Below are 15,154 nucleotides of genomic sequence, written 5' to 3'. Positions count from 1 at the left end.
ACTATTCCTGACACCCCTCAGTTCCCTGTGCTCAGGTGTGTGTGACCATGGGGGTTTGGTCACTATTCCTGACACCCCTCAGTTCCCTGTGCTCAGGTGTGTGTGACCATGGGGGTTTGGTCACTATTCCTGACACCCCCAGCAGGTTCCCCTCAGTTCCCTGTGCTGAGCTGTGTGTGACCATGGAGGTTTGGTCACTATTCCTGACACTCCTCAGTTCCCTGTGCTCAGCTGTGTGTGACCATGGGGGTTTGGTCATTATTCCTGATACCCCAGCAGGTTCCCCTCAGTTCCCTGTGCTCAGCTGTGTGTGACCATGGAGGTTTGGTCACTATTCCTGACACCCCCAGCAGGTTCCCCTCAGTTCCCTGTGCTCAGCTGTGTGTGACCATGGAGGTTTGGTCACTATTCCTGACACCCCCAGCAGGTTCCCCTCAGTTCCCTGTGCTCAGGTGTGTGTGACCATGGGGGTTTGGTCACTATTCCTGACACTCCTCAGTTCCCTGTGCTGAGCTGTGTGTGACCATGGAGGTTTGGTCACTATTCCTGACACTCCTCAGTTCCCTGTGCTCAGCTGTGTGTGACCATGGAGGTTTGGTCACTATTCCTGACACCCCCAGCAGGTTCCCCTCAGTTCCCTGTGCTCAGCTGTCTGTGACCATGGAGGTTTGGTCACTATTCCTGACACCCCCAGCAGGTTCCCCTCAGTTCCCTGTGCACAGGTGTCTGTGACCATGGGGGTTTGGTCACTATTCCTGACACCCCTCAGTTCCCTGTGCTCAGGTGTGTGTGACCATGGGGGTTTGGTCACTATTCCTGACACTCCCAGCAGGTTCCCCTCGGTTCCCTGTGCTGAGCTGTGTGTGACCATGGAGGTTTGGTCACTATTCCTGACATCCCCAGCAGGTTCCCCTCAGTTCCCTGTGTTCAGGTGTCTGTGACCATGGAGCTTTGGTCATTATTCCTGACACCCCCAGCAGGTTCCCCTCGGTTCCCTGTGCTCAGGTGTGTGTGACCATCACAGAGGTTTGGTGCTGAGCACCAGCTGAAGCTCAGATCCCGTGCTCACCTCTGAGGAGTGCAGGAACATGTCACCTTTCAGGAGAACACGCCCAGGACTTCCAAGCCTGCTTACCACCCTCTTTGGAAGCAGCAATTTCCCATTTTTATTGGAAATCTTCCACAATGCTGTGGTTCCTAGGATGTGGGTGCAGGTTGCCTGTATCTGCATGGGGAAGGAGAGGACCCTTGCTGGGTACAGGGCCCATTTCCAAAGCTGTGCTCTCCTGGTCATGCTCAGCTCTCACTTTGCCAAAGAATTCTGTTATCTTAAGAAAATAAATACAGCACAGCTTCCTGCTCTTCCCCTGTGCTCTAAATCCTCCTGGATTTCTCCTCAGGAGAAGAGCTGGGATTGCTCCTTTGACTTTCTTAGGGGAGCTTTGAGCACAGGGGTTGAGGAGCCCAGCTGGGTCTCCCCTGAGTTAACACCCCTCAACAGGCCCCAGTGACTGTCACTCATTCCCTGTGTTCCTGTGGCGCTTGGGACTCATTTTGGGGGGAAGACACTGGCCAGGAACTGCTGGGGGAGTGCTGCAGAGCTGGAGCTGTGGGATGGGAATCCAGCAGGGAGGGTGCAGGACTGGGAGCAGTTGCTAAGGGCAGCTGATTTTTTTGGGACTGGGAAGAAAACTGACATTGGAGAGATGTAGGATAGTGGGAGGTGACACGTGAGTCCCAATGATGCAGTGTGACCCCTTAGAGACTTGCCAGGATAATGTAATTCCCTGGCACACAGAGAAACATGTGGAGCAGGGAATTATATTATCAGACACTGTCCCTTCCCCATGGCACTCAGAGGGCCATGCTGCATGGCTGGCCTTGCTCTCCAGCCAGATAAAGGCCATGGAAAATCAGCTGCCCCAAAAGCTGGGTAGCCACCAGGATTCCAGGTAGGGGAGAGTTACTGGGTGAAATGCTCCAGGGGCTGTTACATTTGAGACAGCCCTGACTCCTGGAGTCCTGTGCCCTGGCCCCTGCTCTGCTGTGCCCTCCTGGCCTGACCCCATCTGAGCACTCTCCTCCTCTCAGGGGCAGGAGAGCAGCAGAGGGGATGTGAGAAATGAGAGTGCTGCAGCAGCTCTGTGTGTGCAGTGTCACACCGTCAGAGCAAGGCTTGGCTTGGAAGGGGCCTCAAAGATCATCTTGTTCCCTCTCATTGAGCATGCTTGGCCTTGATGTGGTGATAGAACCAAAGAGCCAAGTCTCTGCTGGCTGTTGCCTTTGTTAACCATCAGAAGACCCCAGGAATCCTCCCTTCCCAATCCCCTGCACACAGAGCTGCTGCTTTCCCTGCTCCAGCTGCAGCCCTCAGCAGGGCAAAGTGCAGGCTCCAGATGTGGAACACAGGGCAGACACAGCCGGTCCCAGACCACCGGGGCGGGACAGGGCAGTGCCCTTCCAGGTGCACACCTGAGCACAGGTGGTGCCCACAGGGCAGGAGCACAGCCTGGTGCTGCCTCTGGCTCACCAGGGTTCAGCTTGCTGGGGGATGGCACAAATCTTCCCTCCTTCCCTCCTTCCCTCACTCAGCCCAGTCAGGGCTCCTGCCTGCTCCAGCAAACAGGGCTTCCAGGCTCTCTGGTCACCCCCGAACCTTCCATCCAACCTCTGCTCCAGCAAACAGGGCTTCCAGGCTCTCTGGTCTCCCCCAAACCTTCCATCCAGCCTCTGCTCCAGCAAACAGGGCTTCCAGGCTCTCTGGTCTCCCCCAAACCTTCCATCCAGCCTCTGCTCCAGCAAACAGGGCTTCCAGGCTCTCTGGTCACCCCCGAACCTTCCATCCAGCCTCTGCTCCAGCAAACAGGGCTTCCAGGCTCTTTGGTCTCCCCCAAACGTTCCATCCAGCCTCTGCTCCAGCAAACAGGGCTTCCAGGCTCTCTGGTCACACCCAAGGCTCTTTGGTCACACCCAAGACTTTCATCCAGCCTCTGGGCCACCTCTTGAGTCTTCCCATGTTTTGGATTCCTACTTGCTGGCCATTCCAGCTTGAGTTTTACCGGCAGCTGTGCACATGTGCCCTGAACAGAGTGAGCTGGCCCAGTAAATACAGAATGTGGGGAGAGGCAGAGCAGATGTGCACTCAGGCCCAGGGCTTGGCCACACCAGCACTGACCAGCAGCCTCCTGTTCTCTCCTGTATTTCCCCGTGCTTGTTCTTCACCTCCAGTCCTCTTCCTGTTCTGCTAAACATCCCATAACAGTGCTGCATATTCCCAAACACCTCCTTCAAGCTTCCTGCAGCCACTGGGCCCTTTCCTGCAAGAGATGTGCTGAGACAGCCCCTCATAATCTCCATTTCTTCTGCAGACTGGTTGTCAGGTCTGGTCACGCTTCGCTAATATGGTGATTCCTTTGTGTGATTGCCTTTGGTGACTCTTTGAGGGTCCATGTGCTGATTCCTTTGTGTGATTGCCTTTGGTGACTCTTTGAGGGTCCATGTGCTGATTCCTTTGTGTGATTGCCTTTGGTGACTCTTTGAGGGTCCATGTGCTGATTCCTTTGTGTGATTGCCTTTGGTGACTCTTTGAGGGTCCATGTGCTGATTCCTTTGTGTGATTGCCTTTGGTGACTCTTTGGGGTGTCTGAGCCATGTGTCTGTTACCTGCACTCCCTTAGGGGCTGTGCACCTGTGTGGTTCATTTGTCACCTTTCCTGCTTGGTGCCCTGTCCTGTGCTCAGCAGCCACTGCCCAGGTCCCTCTCATCCTTCCTCTTCCTGGGGCACGTGCCAGCTGCTGCCCTGGCATCCTTCTGGTTCATGCCAGGGGTGTCCTTTGGGGACAGTGCTCTCGGCAGAGGTGACACTGGGCAGTTCCCAGGACAGCACTGGGCTGTCCTAATGACAGCAGTACCCACAGCTATGGGTGGGACAGGGTGCTGGGAGGGTCACAGGGGGTCTGGACAAAGCCCTGCATACCAGCTTAGTCCAGAAACTGCTCTCTGGGGAGGAGCTGGGGAGTTACAATAATATTTCTGGGGATCAGGCACTGGGGAGTTGGCCTACAAAGCCCAGTTGCTGTGACTGTTACAGTCATGTTGTTATTTCATGAGCTGATCAAAGCCCATCTTGGCAGCTCCTTTTTTCATGTCCTCTTTGTTCATTTTGGAAAGCTTTTCCAGAACCTAATGGCTAGAAACCTTTTGATTTTCAGCTTTTTCCTGTCTAGTTTTGTTGTTCTGTCTGTGTTCTCTCAGCTCAGTTTCTGCCCCTTCTACATCCATGGAAAACAGTCACGTCCTTTGAGTTTCTAGGGAGGCAGTTTTAAATCTGAATTTTGTAGGAAAGGCTCTCTGTTCTTTCACATCTCCCTGTACCTGGGGTCGCTTTTAAAGCCTTAGAGCTGGCTACCATGCCCTTGCCCAGCATGGGCAGCCAGTGGAGCAGTGAGCAGTGACAGGTCCTGTCAGCCACCAAATCCTGCCCGTGGTGTCCGTGTCAGGGCTTTGGGTGACTGATGAGGGCAGGTGCCTCAGTGACACGGCAGCAGCTGCTTCTGCACGTGCCTGTGTCGTGGCACTGCCGCTGGAAGTCTCTGTTTTGCTTCTCCCACACGGAGACATTTGCTGAGGCAGGTGGAACATCACCCCTGGCCTGTGTGATCCCCTGGAGCACCGTGTCAGGTGTGCAGGGAACGGGAAAAGGGGCAGGAGAGCCGAGCAGGAAGGGAACTGGGATCAGTGGGAATTCCCAGGTGCCTGTGCCCCTTTGCCAGGTCGGAGGGAGCTCTGGGGCACAGGTGCCAGCAGGACAGGGCTCCCGGGGCTCGGCCCTGACGCCAGCTTTGTTCCAGATCAATGGGGTAGACATGACAGAAGCCAGGCATGATCAGGCCGTAGCGCTGCTTACCGCGGCCTCCCCCACCATCGTGCTGCTGGTGGAGAGAGAGGGCAGGGCAGAGGAGCAGCCCGGCGAGGGGGGCTCGCCCCGAGCCCGCATGCACTCCCCGCCACCACCACCGGGACCCGGGGACAGCCCGCCCGAGGAGACGCCCAGGAACCACCTGTGCAAGGGGCTGGAGGACCAGTACCCCATCGAGGTGAGCACGGGGTAATCCTGAAAGATGGGTGTGGGATGGGGACCAGCCTGGAGGGTTATTGGGGGCTGAAGGATCAGTACCCCATCGAGGTGAGCACCATGTAATCCTGAAAGATGGGTGTGGGATGGGGACCAGCCTGGAGGGTTATTGGGGGCTGGAGGACCAGTACCCCATCGAGGTGAGCACAGTGTAACCCTGAAAGATGGGTGTGGGATGGGGACCAGCCTGGAGGGTTATTGGGGGCTGGAGGATCAGTACCCCATCGAGGTGAGCACAGTGTAACCCTGAAAGATGGGTGTGGGATGGGGACCAGCCTGCTGGGCTATTGGGGGCTGGAGGATCAGTACCCCATCGAGGTGAGCACAGTGTAACCCTGAAAGATGGGTGTGGGATGGGGACTGGCCTGGTGGGTTACTGGGGGCTGGAGGATCAGTACCCCATCGAGGTGAGCACCATGTAACCCTGAAAGATGGGTGTGGGATGGGGACCAGCCTGGAGGGTTATTGGGGGCTGGAGGATCAGTACCCCATCGAGGTGAGCACCATGTAACCCTGAAAGATGGGTGTGGGATGGGGACCAGCCTGGAGGGTTATTGGGGGCTGGAGGATCAGTACCCCATCGAGGTGAGCACCATGTAACCCTGAAAGATGGGTGTGGGATGGGGATCAGCCTGGAGGGTTATTGGGGGCTGGAGGATCAGTACCCCATCGAGGTGAGCTTGGCTTGGGGGCACAGGGTAATCCTGAAAGATGGGTGTGGGATGGGGACTGGCCTGGTGGGTTATTGGGGGCTGGAGGATCAGTACCCCATCGAGGTGAGCTTGGTGTAATCCTGAAAGATGGGTGTGGGATGGGGACTGGCCTGGTGGGTTACTGGGGGCTGGAGGTGTCATTATGGAAAGGCTTGGGGTGGAGGGATCTGAAAGCCAGACCCGCCCCCTGCCATGGGCAGGGACAGCTTCCCCTAGCCCAGCTTGCTTCAAGCCCTGTCCAACCTGGCCTTGAAAATTTCCAGGGATGAGGCAGCCACAGCTTCTGGAGCACCCTGTACCAGGGCCTGCCCAGCCTCACAGGGAAGGAAGGATTTCTCCCCAGTATCCCATCTAACCCTGCCCACTCTCAGGTAGAACCTGTTCCCCCTTGGGTCACTCCAGGCCCTTGTCCAAAATCCCTCTCCAGCTCTCCTGGAGCCCCATTCCAGCTCTTTTCCAGGTTGTAGAGTCCCACATGGGGAGCCCCCTTGTCCCATGAGTGTTCACCTTGTGCTTACCCACGCAAAGAGCCCTGACTCCGTGTTTGTCAGTGTTTGTGGTCTCCAGGTGATCTCCTTCATTGTCTTTGACACTGCTTCTTGTTCCCTTCAGGAAATCCACCTGGTGAAAGCAGGGGGTCCCCTGGGCCTCAGCATCGTCGGGGGCAGTGACCACTCCAGCCATCCCTTTGGGATTCATGAGCCAGGTGTCTTCATCTCCAAGGTAGAGTCCCAGCAGAGCTGCTCTGGGTGTTCTGAGCTGTTGGTTATTGGCATTCAGGTGAGGGATTTGGATGTGAGTCCAGCTGTACAGGATGGATTTGTGAAATAAGGGCATAGGAGAGGGATGTGTGAAGGGTTATTTGTACTGCATGTGCTGCTGCTGCTGGAGCCATCTGAGGGCATGTAAAAGCCTCAGACCTTTCTAATCCATGCTGAACCCTTTGGAGGGATCCCAGTCAGCTTTTGAAATTGCTGGGTTCAGGTTGGCTTTAGTGAGTCCTGGGAAGATGCTGGCATTGCAGGAAGCCAGCCATTACTGGGAAGGTGCTGGTGGGACAGTGTGTGGCTGCTCTGATCCCACGTTCCCATTCCAGTGGTGATGCCATGCAGGGGCAGCACACACCTGGCCACTGGCTGCAGCCCATTCCCTCACAGTCCTGCACTTCCACGGGAATAGGGATGCTGGAGACAACCTCCCTGCAGAGCCCTTTCTGCTTCCTGACTGCTCTTGTCACTTGGAGGTGCTGAACCTGACTGCTCTGACACCTGTGGCAGGGTTCACACCTTGCTGAGGGCTGTTTGGAGTTCTAGGAGTGATGCCTGCCAGGCCTCTTCCTTGGTGTGCCCATGGTTTTTATTGCAGTGCATCAGCAGGTCAGTGGGGCAGGATTTGCTCTTCTCAAAGCCTGACTGACTCTTTCCCACCATCCCTACTTCCCACGTGCTCACAGATTTCACCCTTTCCTTGCTGACTCCTTTGTTTCACCAGGAAACAAAGGTTGTGGTGTTCAGCTCTCAGGAGCCCCTGTAGCGCACTGGGTGAGGACTGGAGCAGTCCTGGTGCTGTCAGTCCTGGTTACACTCACAGGCAAAATAATGGCAAGACTGGCACAGGATTGGCTCAGATTAAATTGGGAGTGTGAGAATAACATATGGAATAGCACTTCAAAGCACATCCCGCTTCATTCTTTGCCAGTGCTGCCAGATGTGTCACCTCTTGGGGAATTTTGTCTGCAGAGAGGAGTCAGAACAGGCCTGCAGGGTGCTGGAGGATGCCTGGGGACACAGTCACATCTCCAAGGACAGATGGACTGTCGTGGCTGAGACAGTCACAATATAAAGCAACACACTCCATTCTCAGAAGGCTTCAAACTGTTTTTATTATAGCATCCATGCTTTTTATACATTCTGTTGGGATCCCAGTTGTGGGTTTCTCTGGGTCTGGATTCAAGGTACTTGAGACAATAATTCATGTTCAGACTCAGCTGTTTATTATTTCTAATCAATAAAACAATCTCACTACTGTGAGTTCAGTACCTTTTCATTAGAAGGCGCAAAATGGCCAACAATCTCTTGTTACAAGGGCTTTTAAGACTAAACTGTCCAATTAAGAAGTGACACCTAGATTATTTTCCCTTTTAACCCAAAAAATGATCCCAAAGAGCCCCCAATGTGGACTTTTCTGCCCAATTACAAAATGCCACCCAAACCCATGGAGAAGGAGGAAGAAGCAGCATGAAGAAGAAACCCAGGATGACACCCTGTGCCCTCCATCTTGCTGCCATCCACAACTCACTAAAAATCCCAAACCCTCAATTTCTCACCCAGTGACACACCTACGCTGCTCTCTATGATCCATTTCACGTTTTGTGGATTCTGGTCAATCTTGAAGTCCAGGAAACTTTCTCCATGAATGAGGGTCGGAGTCAGTGCTGCCCCGGGGGTCAGGACACCCCAGAGCAGACAGAGTGTGCTGTGGTGCACTGGGTGCTCTGGGTTTCCACAGCATTCTTACAAAACTCAGAAATTTACACTATACTCATTAATCACAAGAGACAAACAATGTGCCTATGTCACAGACATCTTTAATGAAAAATCCTTTCCTTAGGATTTTCCCTCCTGAGAAGCTGAGAGGCCTCAGGAACAAAATGTAAACAATGATTATCTGCTGCTGTGGAATGCAATAGGTAGATCTTTGATTGGCCCATGTTGGTTGTTTCTAATTAATGGCCAATCACAGCCAGCTGGCTCAGACTCTCTGTCTGAGACACAAGCCTTTGTGATCATTCTTTCTTTTTCTATTCTTAGCCAGCCTTCTGATGAAATCCTTTCTTCTATTCTTTTTAGTATAGTTTTAATATAATATATATCATAAAATAATAAATCAAGCCTTCTGAAACATGGAGTCAGATCCTCATCTCTTCCCTCATCCTAAGAACCCTGTGAACACGGTCACATGCTCATTGGAACAGGCATTTGCAGATTTCTCTTATTTCTCCTTCTTTCCTTCTGAGTTTCTGCATCAACAGCCTTGGTAGGAAATTCTTTCAGGGATACCCATGGATCTTGTTACCAGGTGTCTTGGTTTGGATAGACAGGTGCCTGTTAAGGAAGGCAGGAGCCTCCCCTGAAATGCAGAATGTAAACCCTCCCCACCCCTCCCAATTGCTATAAATTTTAAATTAACGGGCTCTCAGGCGAAAATATGGGAGCAGGAAATAACGGTTCTTTAATAGGGAAGGAAAAAAATAAAAGGATAAAATAAACAATGCAGTACATGAGAACAACACTGCCAGAGTCAGAACCCAACCTGACACCCTGAGGGGTGTTGGTAGCAGTCCAATTGGAAATGTGGCTGCAGTCCTCCTGCAGTGCCAGGGGTGGTTCCATTGGAGCAAGGGGGACCTGTAGAGAAGGATGGATTCTGCCTCTGAAGATCCAGTGGAAGGAGAGGCAGCTGCTGTTCCTCTGGGGAATCCCATGGAGAAGCCGCGCTGGTGTCTCAAAACCTCTGGATTGTATCTGGGTAGCAATGCTTGGCTCCTCCCTCTGGGCTCACATCTCCCAGTGGGATGCTGTAGTTCTTATCAGCCATGCAGGGACATTCCATAGCTGTTATCAGCAGATATCCCCTCCCTGAGGGAGGTGTGAATGTGGTCACTCAAAGAGAGAGATAAGGCAAACTGCCCACTTGACAAAAGATAATCTGCCATACAGATGGGAATGGAAAACAGCTTGCATTGCATCTTCATCACCAGACTTCTCTCAGGCTGCCAGCAGTCTCTGTAAAGGCTCCTGCAGGGTGCCCAGCCCTTCTCAGGAGGCGTTGCTGTGTCCGTAGGTGATCCCGCGGGGGCTGGCGTCGCGCAGCGGGCTCCGCGTCGGGGACAGGATCCTGGAGGTGAACGGCACCGACCTGCGCCACGCCACGCACCAGGAGGCCGTCAACGCCCTGCTCTGCAACAGCCAGGAGCTCAGCATGCTGGTCCGCAGGGACCCCCCTCCCCCTGGCATGCAGGTGGGCTCTGGGGCAGGCACCTGGGCAGCTCTCACTGGGGGAGGTCTGGGATAGGGGACAGCCAGAGTCCTGGGATTCCCTGCTCCTGACACCTTGGGCAGGGCTCTGGGGCAGGGCTCTGGGGCAGGCACCTGGGGAGGTCTGGGACAGGGGACAGCCAGAGTCCTGGGATTCCCTGCTCCTGACACCTTGGGCAGGGCTCTGGGGCAGGCACCTGGGGAGGTCTGGGACAGGGGACAGCCAGAGTCCTGGGATTCCCTGCTCCTGACACCTTGGGCAGGGCTCTGGGGCAGGGCTCTGGGGCAGGCACCTGGGCAGCTCTTATCTGGGGAGGTCTGGGACAGGGGACAGCCAGAGTCCTGGGATTCCCTGCTCCTGACACCCTGGGCAGGGCTCTGGGGCAGGGCTCTGGGGCAGGGCTCTGGGGCAGGGCTCTGGGGCAGGCACCTGGGGAGGTCTGGGACAGGGGACAGCCAGACTCCTGGGATTCCCTGCTCCTGACACCTTGGGCAGGGCTCTGGGGCAGGGCTCTGGGGCAGGGCTCTGGGGCAGGCACCTGGGGAGGTCTGGGACAGGGGACAGCCAGAGTCCTGGGATTCCCTGCTCCTGACACCTTGGGCAGGGCTCTGGGGCAGGGCTCTGGGGAGGTCTGGGATAGGGGACAGCCAGACTCCTGGGATTCCCTGCTCCTGACACCTTGGGCAGGGCTCTGGGGCAGGCACCTGGGCAGCTCTCACTGGGGGAGGTCTGGGACAGGGGACAGCCAGAGTCCTGGGATTCCCTGCTCCTGACACCCTGGGCAGGGCTCTGGGGCAGGGCTCTGGGGCAGGCACCTGGGCAGCTCTCACCTGGGGAGGTCTGGGATAGGATACAGCCAGACTCCTGGGATTCCCTGCTCCTGACACCTTGGGCAGGGCTCTGGGGCAGGCACCTGGGGCAGGGCTCTGGGGCAGGCACCTGGGGAGCTCTCACCTGGGGGAGGTCTGGGATAGGAGACAGCCAGACTCCTGGCTGGGATTTTTCCTGCTCCTGACCCCCTGTGCAGGCTGGCCTAGAACAGAGGCTGGATGGAGCTAAAGAATAAAGTAGGGATTTAAAGTAGGGGTTAAAAATAAAGTAGATTTATTTGGAGACCTCAGTAGATCCACCTTGGGCAGCACAAGAGCCCAGCCAGGGCTACACCCAAGATGAACCAAAATGGTTACAAAAAATGGATGGCCAGTCCTCACACTTTTATAAGTTTTGGTCCATTAGCACATTGGAGCTAATTGTCCAATTACAGCTTTAGCCCCTGCAGTCCCATCCTTGTTTTTCTCTCTCCAGCCCACGTTGTTTGTGCTCTTGGGGCTGAGATTTGGATCATTTGTCCTTGGTGCCCAGCTGGAGCAGGAATTGTTTTGTCTCCCTGCTCTGTGCACAGAGCTCAGCATCCCCTGAGATGAAGCCCAGAGCCACACACTGAAGCAGCACAGAACCTGAAAAATAGAAAAGCTAAAATCTGAGGCACCACTCCTTTGGCAGAATCCAATCACTTTTAAGTGTGTCTCCAGCTGGGGCATGGTGAGGATCTCTTGCCATGGCTGTGGTGACTCTGTCATCAGGGAACAGAAAAGGGCAGGTCCTCTCCAACAGGAATAAACTGACAAATGAGGGATGGAGCTATTCCCTATCCCTCATTCCCTATCCCTGTACCTAATTCAGGCCCTTTTCAGGGCATTTAGAGCTGTGGTCACTCCCAGGAGTGTTCCCTCAGCTGAACTTAGCCCAGAAACAAGGAGACTCCTCTGTGTTTCCAGGAAATTTGCATTGAAAAGGCTCCAGGAGAGAAGCTGGGCATCAGCATCCGGGGTGGAGCCAAGGGCCATGCTGGCAATCCGTTTGATCCCACTGATGAGGGCATCTTCATCTCCAAGGTACCAGAGCACCACCCCTGCAGGCACTGCCAGGGAGGAGGGTGCTGCAATGTGCTCTCAGCTTTCACTGGCGCGCCATTCTGGAGGTTCTCCCTCCTGCAAAGGAGACAAATCCTTGTCCTTGCATTTTTCCTCCTCTACAGCAGCTTCACAGTTTCTTATTTTGCTTCCTGCTTGCCTTTACTTTGCTTTGTTTCTTCTCTTGTGTTTTTTTCTGTAGTGCAAGCCCACACATCTTTCCTCGTACCCACATTCCTGTGGTCCGCCTGTGTCTGTCCCTTCCTGCCCACTCAGACATGCAAGGAATCCCTAACCTTTTCTCCTGTGCCTTGCACTGTCTGTGTGACTTTGTTCCTTTTTTAGGTGACTGCTTGTGTCACACAAAATTCTCACATCAGTTTTCCTCCAGAAATTACATGTTTTTCTTGTTCAACTTATGCTTATCATTTCATGCTCCTCCCAACCCTTTCCAAAAAGTTTATATTGCTTTTTCTTCGCTGGCAGCAGAGCTCAGCAATGAGTGGTGTCATTTTGGTCTGGCTGATGACAAAGAGGACTCTGGGTGCTCACCTTTTTGTCACTGTTTTCCTTTTCAGCTGTTTTTCTGGGGGTAGAAACTGTGATGTGAGTTTTCCTCATGGCTGCAGACACTCTGTAATTGGCAGTCAGCCCTGATAACTGATAATTGGTTACTGCTAAGGCAAGGGAACATCCAGCATTTGTTGTTATGTGGCTGTAACTGTTTTATCTGAGTTCTAAAGATAAAAGAATAAATTCCCTCTTTGAGAGTGACAGTTGCATGTTCACCTGGGACATTTGTAACAGCAGGAAAAGAAAACCTGAGATTATTTTAACTGGCAGTGATTTTGAGAAGTTGGCTCTGGTTTGCTCCCCTGCAGCATTACAGGATTTAGGGGTGGAAGGTTCACAGTTTAGCCATGGCACAGAGTTGGTTTACCCCATCTCCCCTCCCTGTTTTTCCCAATACTTGTTGTTTTAGCCTGCAGAGAACCAAAATCCTGAACTTCCCTGCTCTCCCTTGAGCTATGTTACTCCCCTCAGCCTCTCCTACCTGTCCTGTCCAGAGGGGTTTTCCTGCCTCTGCTTTTCCCTGGATATTTGTGGTAACCAGGAGACAAAGTTGTGCTTCTCCTCTTCTTCCTCTTTGCATGTCTGATCCCTGCCTCCTTCCTCCATAGTTTGTCTTCATTTGCATTTCCATTGTGTCTCTCTCCCAGCACAAAATGATTTCTCTTTCCATGAGACACATCATGATGTGACAGCTTTTCCTTCTCACCCGTCTCTTTCCTTGGTTACATGGAACCAAGAAGGCTTCTTCAGAAGGCTTCAAACTGTTTTTATTACAGCATGCATGCTTTTTATACATTCTGTCTATGGTAGTTGTGGCTTTCTCTGGGTCTGGATTGAAGGCACTTGAGATGGTAGTTCATGTTCGGACAGCAAATTTCAATTTCACCTTCTTTTATCTCACACAAAAAGATTCTTCCACACCTGTTCCCTCCACCAACCTGTACAGCTTCTTCCTGCTCTGCCCTCTCCATAGTTCTTGCAGATCCTCCCCCTGCTTGCAGCTGCAGGCTGTTGTCCCTGTCCCTGTGTGTGCTGTCACCCCTCCCTGTCCCCAGGCTCTTGTGTCCCCTCTGAGCTGCTGCAGTGGCCTCTGATGTAAGAGCCTAAATGAGAGATGCAGGACTCCAGGCAGCTCTCCAAAATGCAGTTTATTGTATCCAAAATGCAGTTTATCGTATCCAAAATGCAGTTTATTGTATCCAAAATGCAGTTTATCGTATCCAAAATGCAGTTTATTCCATCCAAAATGCAGTTTATTGTATCCAAAATGCAGTTTATTGTATCCAAAATGCAGTTTGTTGATCCAAAATGCAGTTTATCGTATCCAAAATGCAGTTTATTCCATCCAAAATGCAGTTTATTCCATCCAAGAGGTTACAGCAGTCCAGGGTCGTGGGTGACAGAGCTGTGCCTACAGATGTCAGCTCCAGCTGCAGGCAGGCCTGGAGGCCCTTTGGTTTAGGTTACATTGCATTCTATACTTTTCTCTTGGTTACAATGCATTATATGCTTTTCTTTGCTGAGCATCTTAATACAGTAGAACCAATCTATACCTTAACTATCATCTATAGCCTATCATAACTACCATGATTACCATATTGATGTTACTATTCTCCAATCACTAAAAGTTAGTACATTACAGATTCAGCTAGAAGTTGTTTTTCAGGTTTCTTGCAGTGGAAAATTCTGAGACATTTGCTGATTTGTTTGCCTGTGCTCTCTTTCTGCTTGGTAAAAACATCTTCTTGTTTGACGTGGGTTTATCCTTTGCTCTAAGGCATTAAACCCCTTCTAACTAACACACCCTTTGCCTCCTTGGTTATCCAGTAAGACTGGCTCAGCAATTCTTTTCTTCTATATCAAAACTTCCTTCCATCTCTATTCCTTCATCAGACTCAACATTTAAAAATCTTTCTGCTAAGCATCCATATCGGTGAGGCTTCCTTGTCAAACTTTCATCCTTCCCAGCACCCTGGTGTGTTGCAGGTGAGCTCCTCGGGGGCTGCAGCCCGGGACGGCCGCCTGCAGGTGGGGATGAGGATCCTGGAGGTGAACCACCAGAGCCTGCTGGGCATGACGCACACCGAGGCCGTGCAGGTGCTGCGCGCCGTGGGCGACGCGCTGCTCGTGCTGGTCTGCGATGGCTTCGACCCCAGGGCTGCTGCTGCCATCGAGGTGAGGCTGCAGGGCAGGGCTGGGGCCACCAGGGTCACCCACGGGGATCCCAGCAGGGCTGGGTGCCAGCTATAGCACCATGGATCCCAGCAGGGCTGGGTGCCAGCTATAGCACCATGGATCCCAGTGAGGCTGGGTGCCAGCTGTAGCACCATGGATCCCATCAGGGCTGGGTGCCAGCTGTAGCACCATGGATCCCAGTGAGGCTGGGTGCCAGCTGTAGCACCATGGATCCCAGCGAGGCTGGGTGCCAGCCTGGATCCCAGCAGGGCTGGGTGCCAGCTGTAGCAGCCTGGATCCCAGCAGGGCTGGGTGCCAGCTGGAGCAGTGTAGGGTTTAGATGGGAGATGCTGGTACCTATTTATAGTGAAACAAGGCGACCTCCTCTCAAGTTTCTGTGGTTGAAATGGCTCCCAAGGTGTTAGAAAGTCGTTTTCCTCCAGCTCCACAACCGAAGAAGAAGTTGAGATTTGTCAGTTCAAGGTTGTTTATTTTCTCTTATCTATTACATTCTTTCTCTGACCCACTGAGATCTGTCCAGCAGGTTGGGTTGTGGCACAGTCCCTGCCCTTGGGATGGTGTTCGTTTTTTATACTAAGAACTACGT

At 53.2% G+C, this 15,154-nt stretch overlaps 1 protein-coding gene across 1 annotated transcript in view; it reads left to right on the top strand.

Moving 5' to 3' along the window:
* SCRIB (scribble planar cell polarity protein) overlaps positions 1–15,154 on the top strand; it is a 110,180-nt gene that overhangs the window by 74,684 nt on the left and 20,342 nt on the right. The window contains exons 21-25 of the mRNA XM_036404404.1: positions 4,852–5,097; positions 6,461–6,571; positions 9,692–9,868; positions 11,665–11,781; positions 14,359–14,547. Of these exons, the coding sequence (XP_036260297.1) occupies positions 4,852–5,097; positions 6,461–6,571; positions 9,692–9,868; positions 11,665–11,781; positions 14,359–14,547 (840 nt within the window). The remainder of the gene's footprint in view (positions 1–4,851; positions 5,098–6,460; positions 6,572–9,691; positions 9,869–11,664; positions 11,782–14,358; positions 14,548–15,154) is intronic.

Source organism: Molothrus ater, chromosome 1 (genome assembly GCF_012460135.2).
Source record: "Molothrus ater isolate BHLD 08-10-18 breed brown headed cowbird chromosome 1, BPBGC_Mater_1.1, whole genome shotgun sequence".
NCBI lineage: Eukaryota > Metazoa > Chordata > Aves > Passeriformes > Icteridae > Molothrus > Molothrus ater.
The sequence above is the reverse complement of the archived record's forward strand: the minus strand, read 5'-3'. Positions and strand labels throughout refer to the sequence as shown.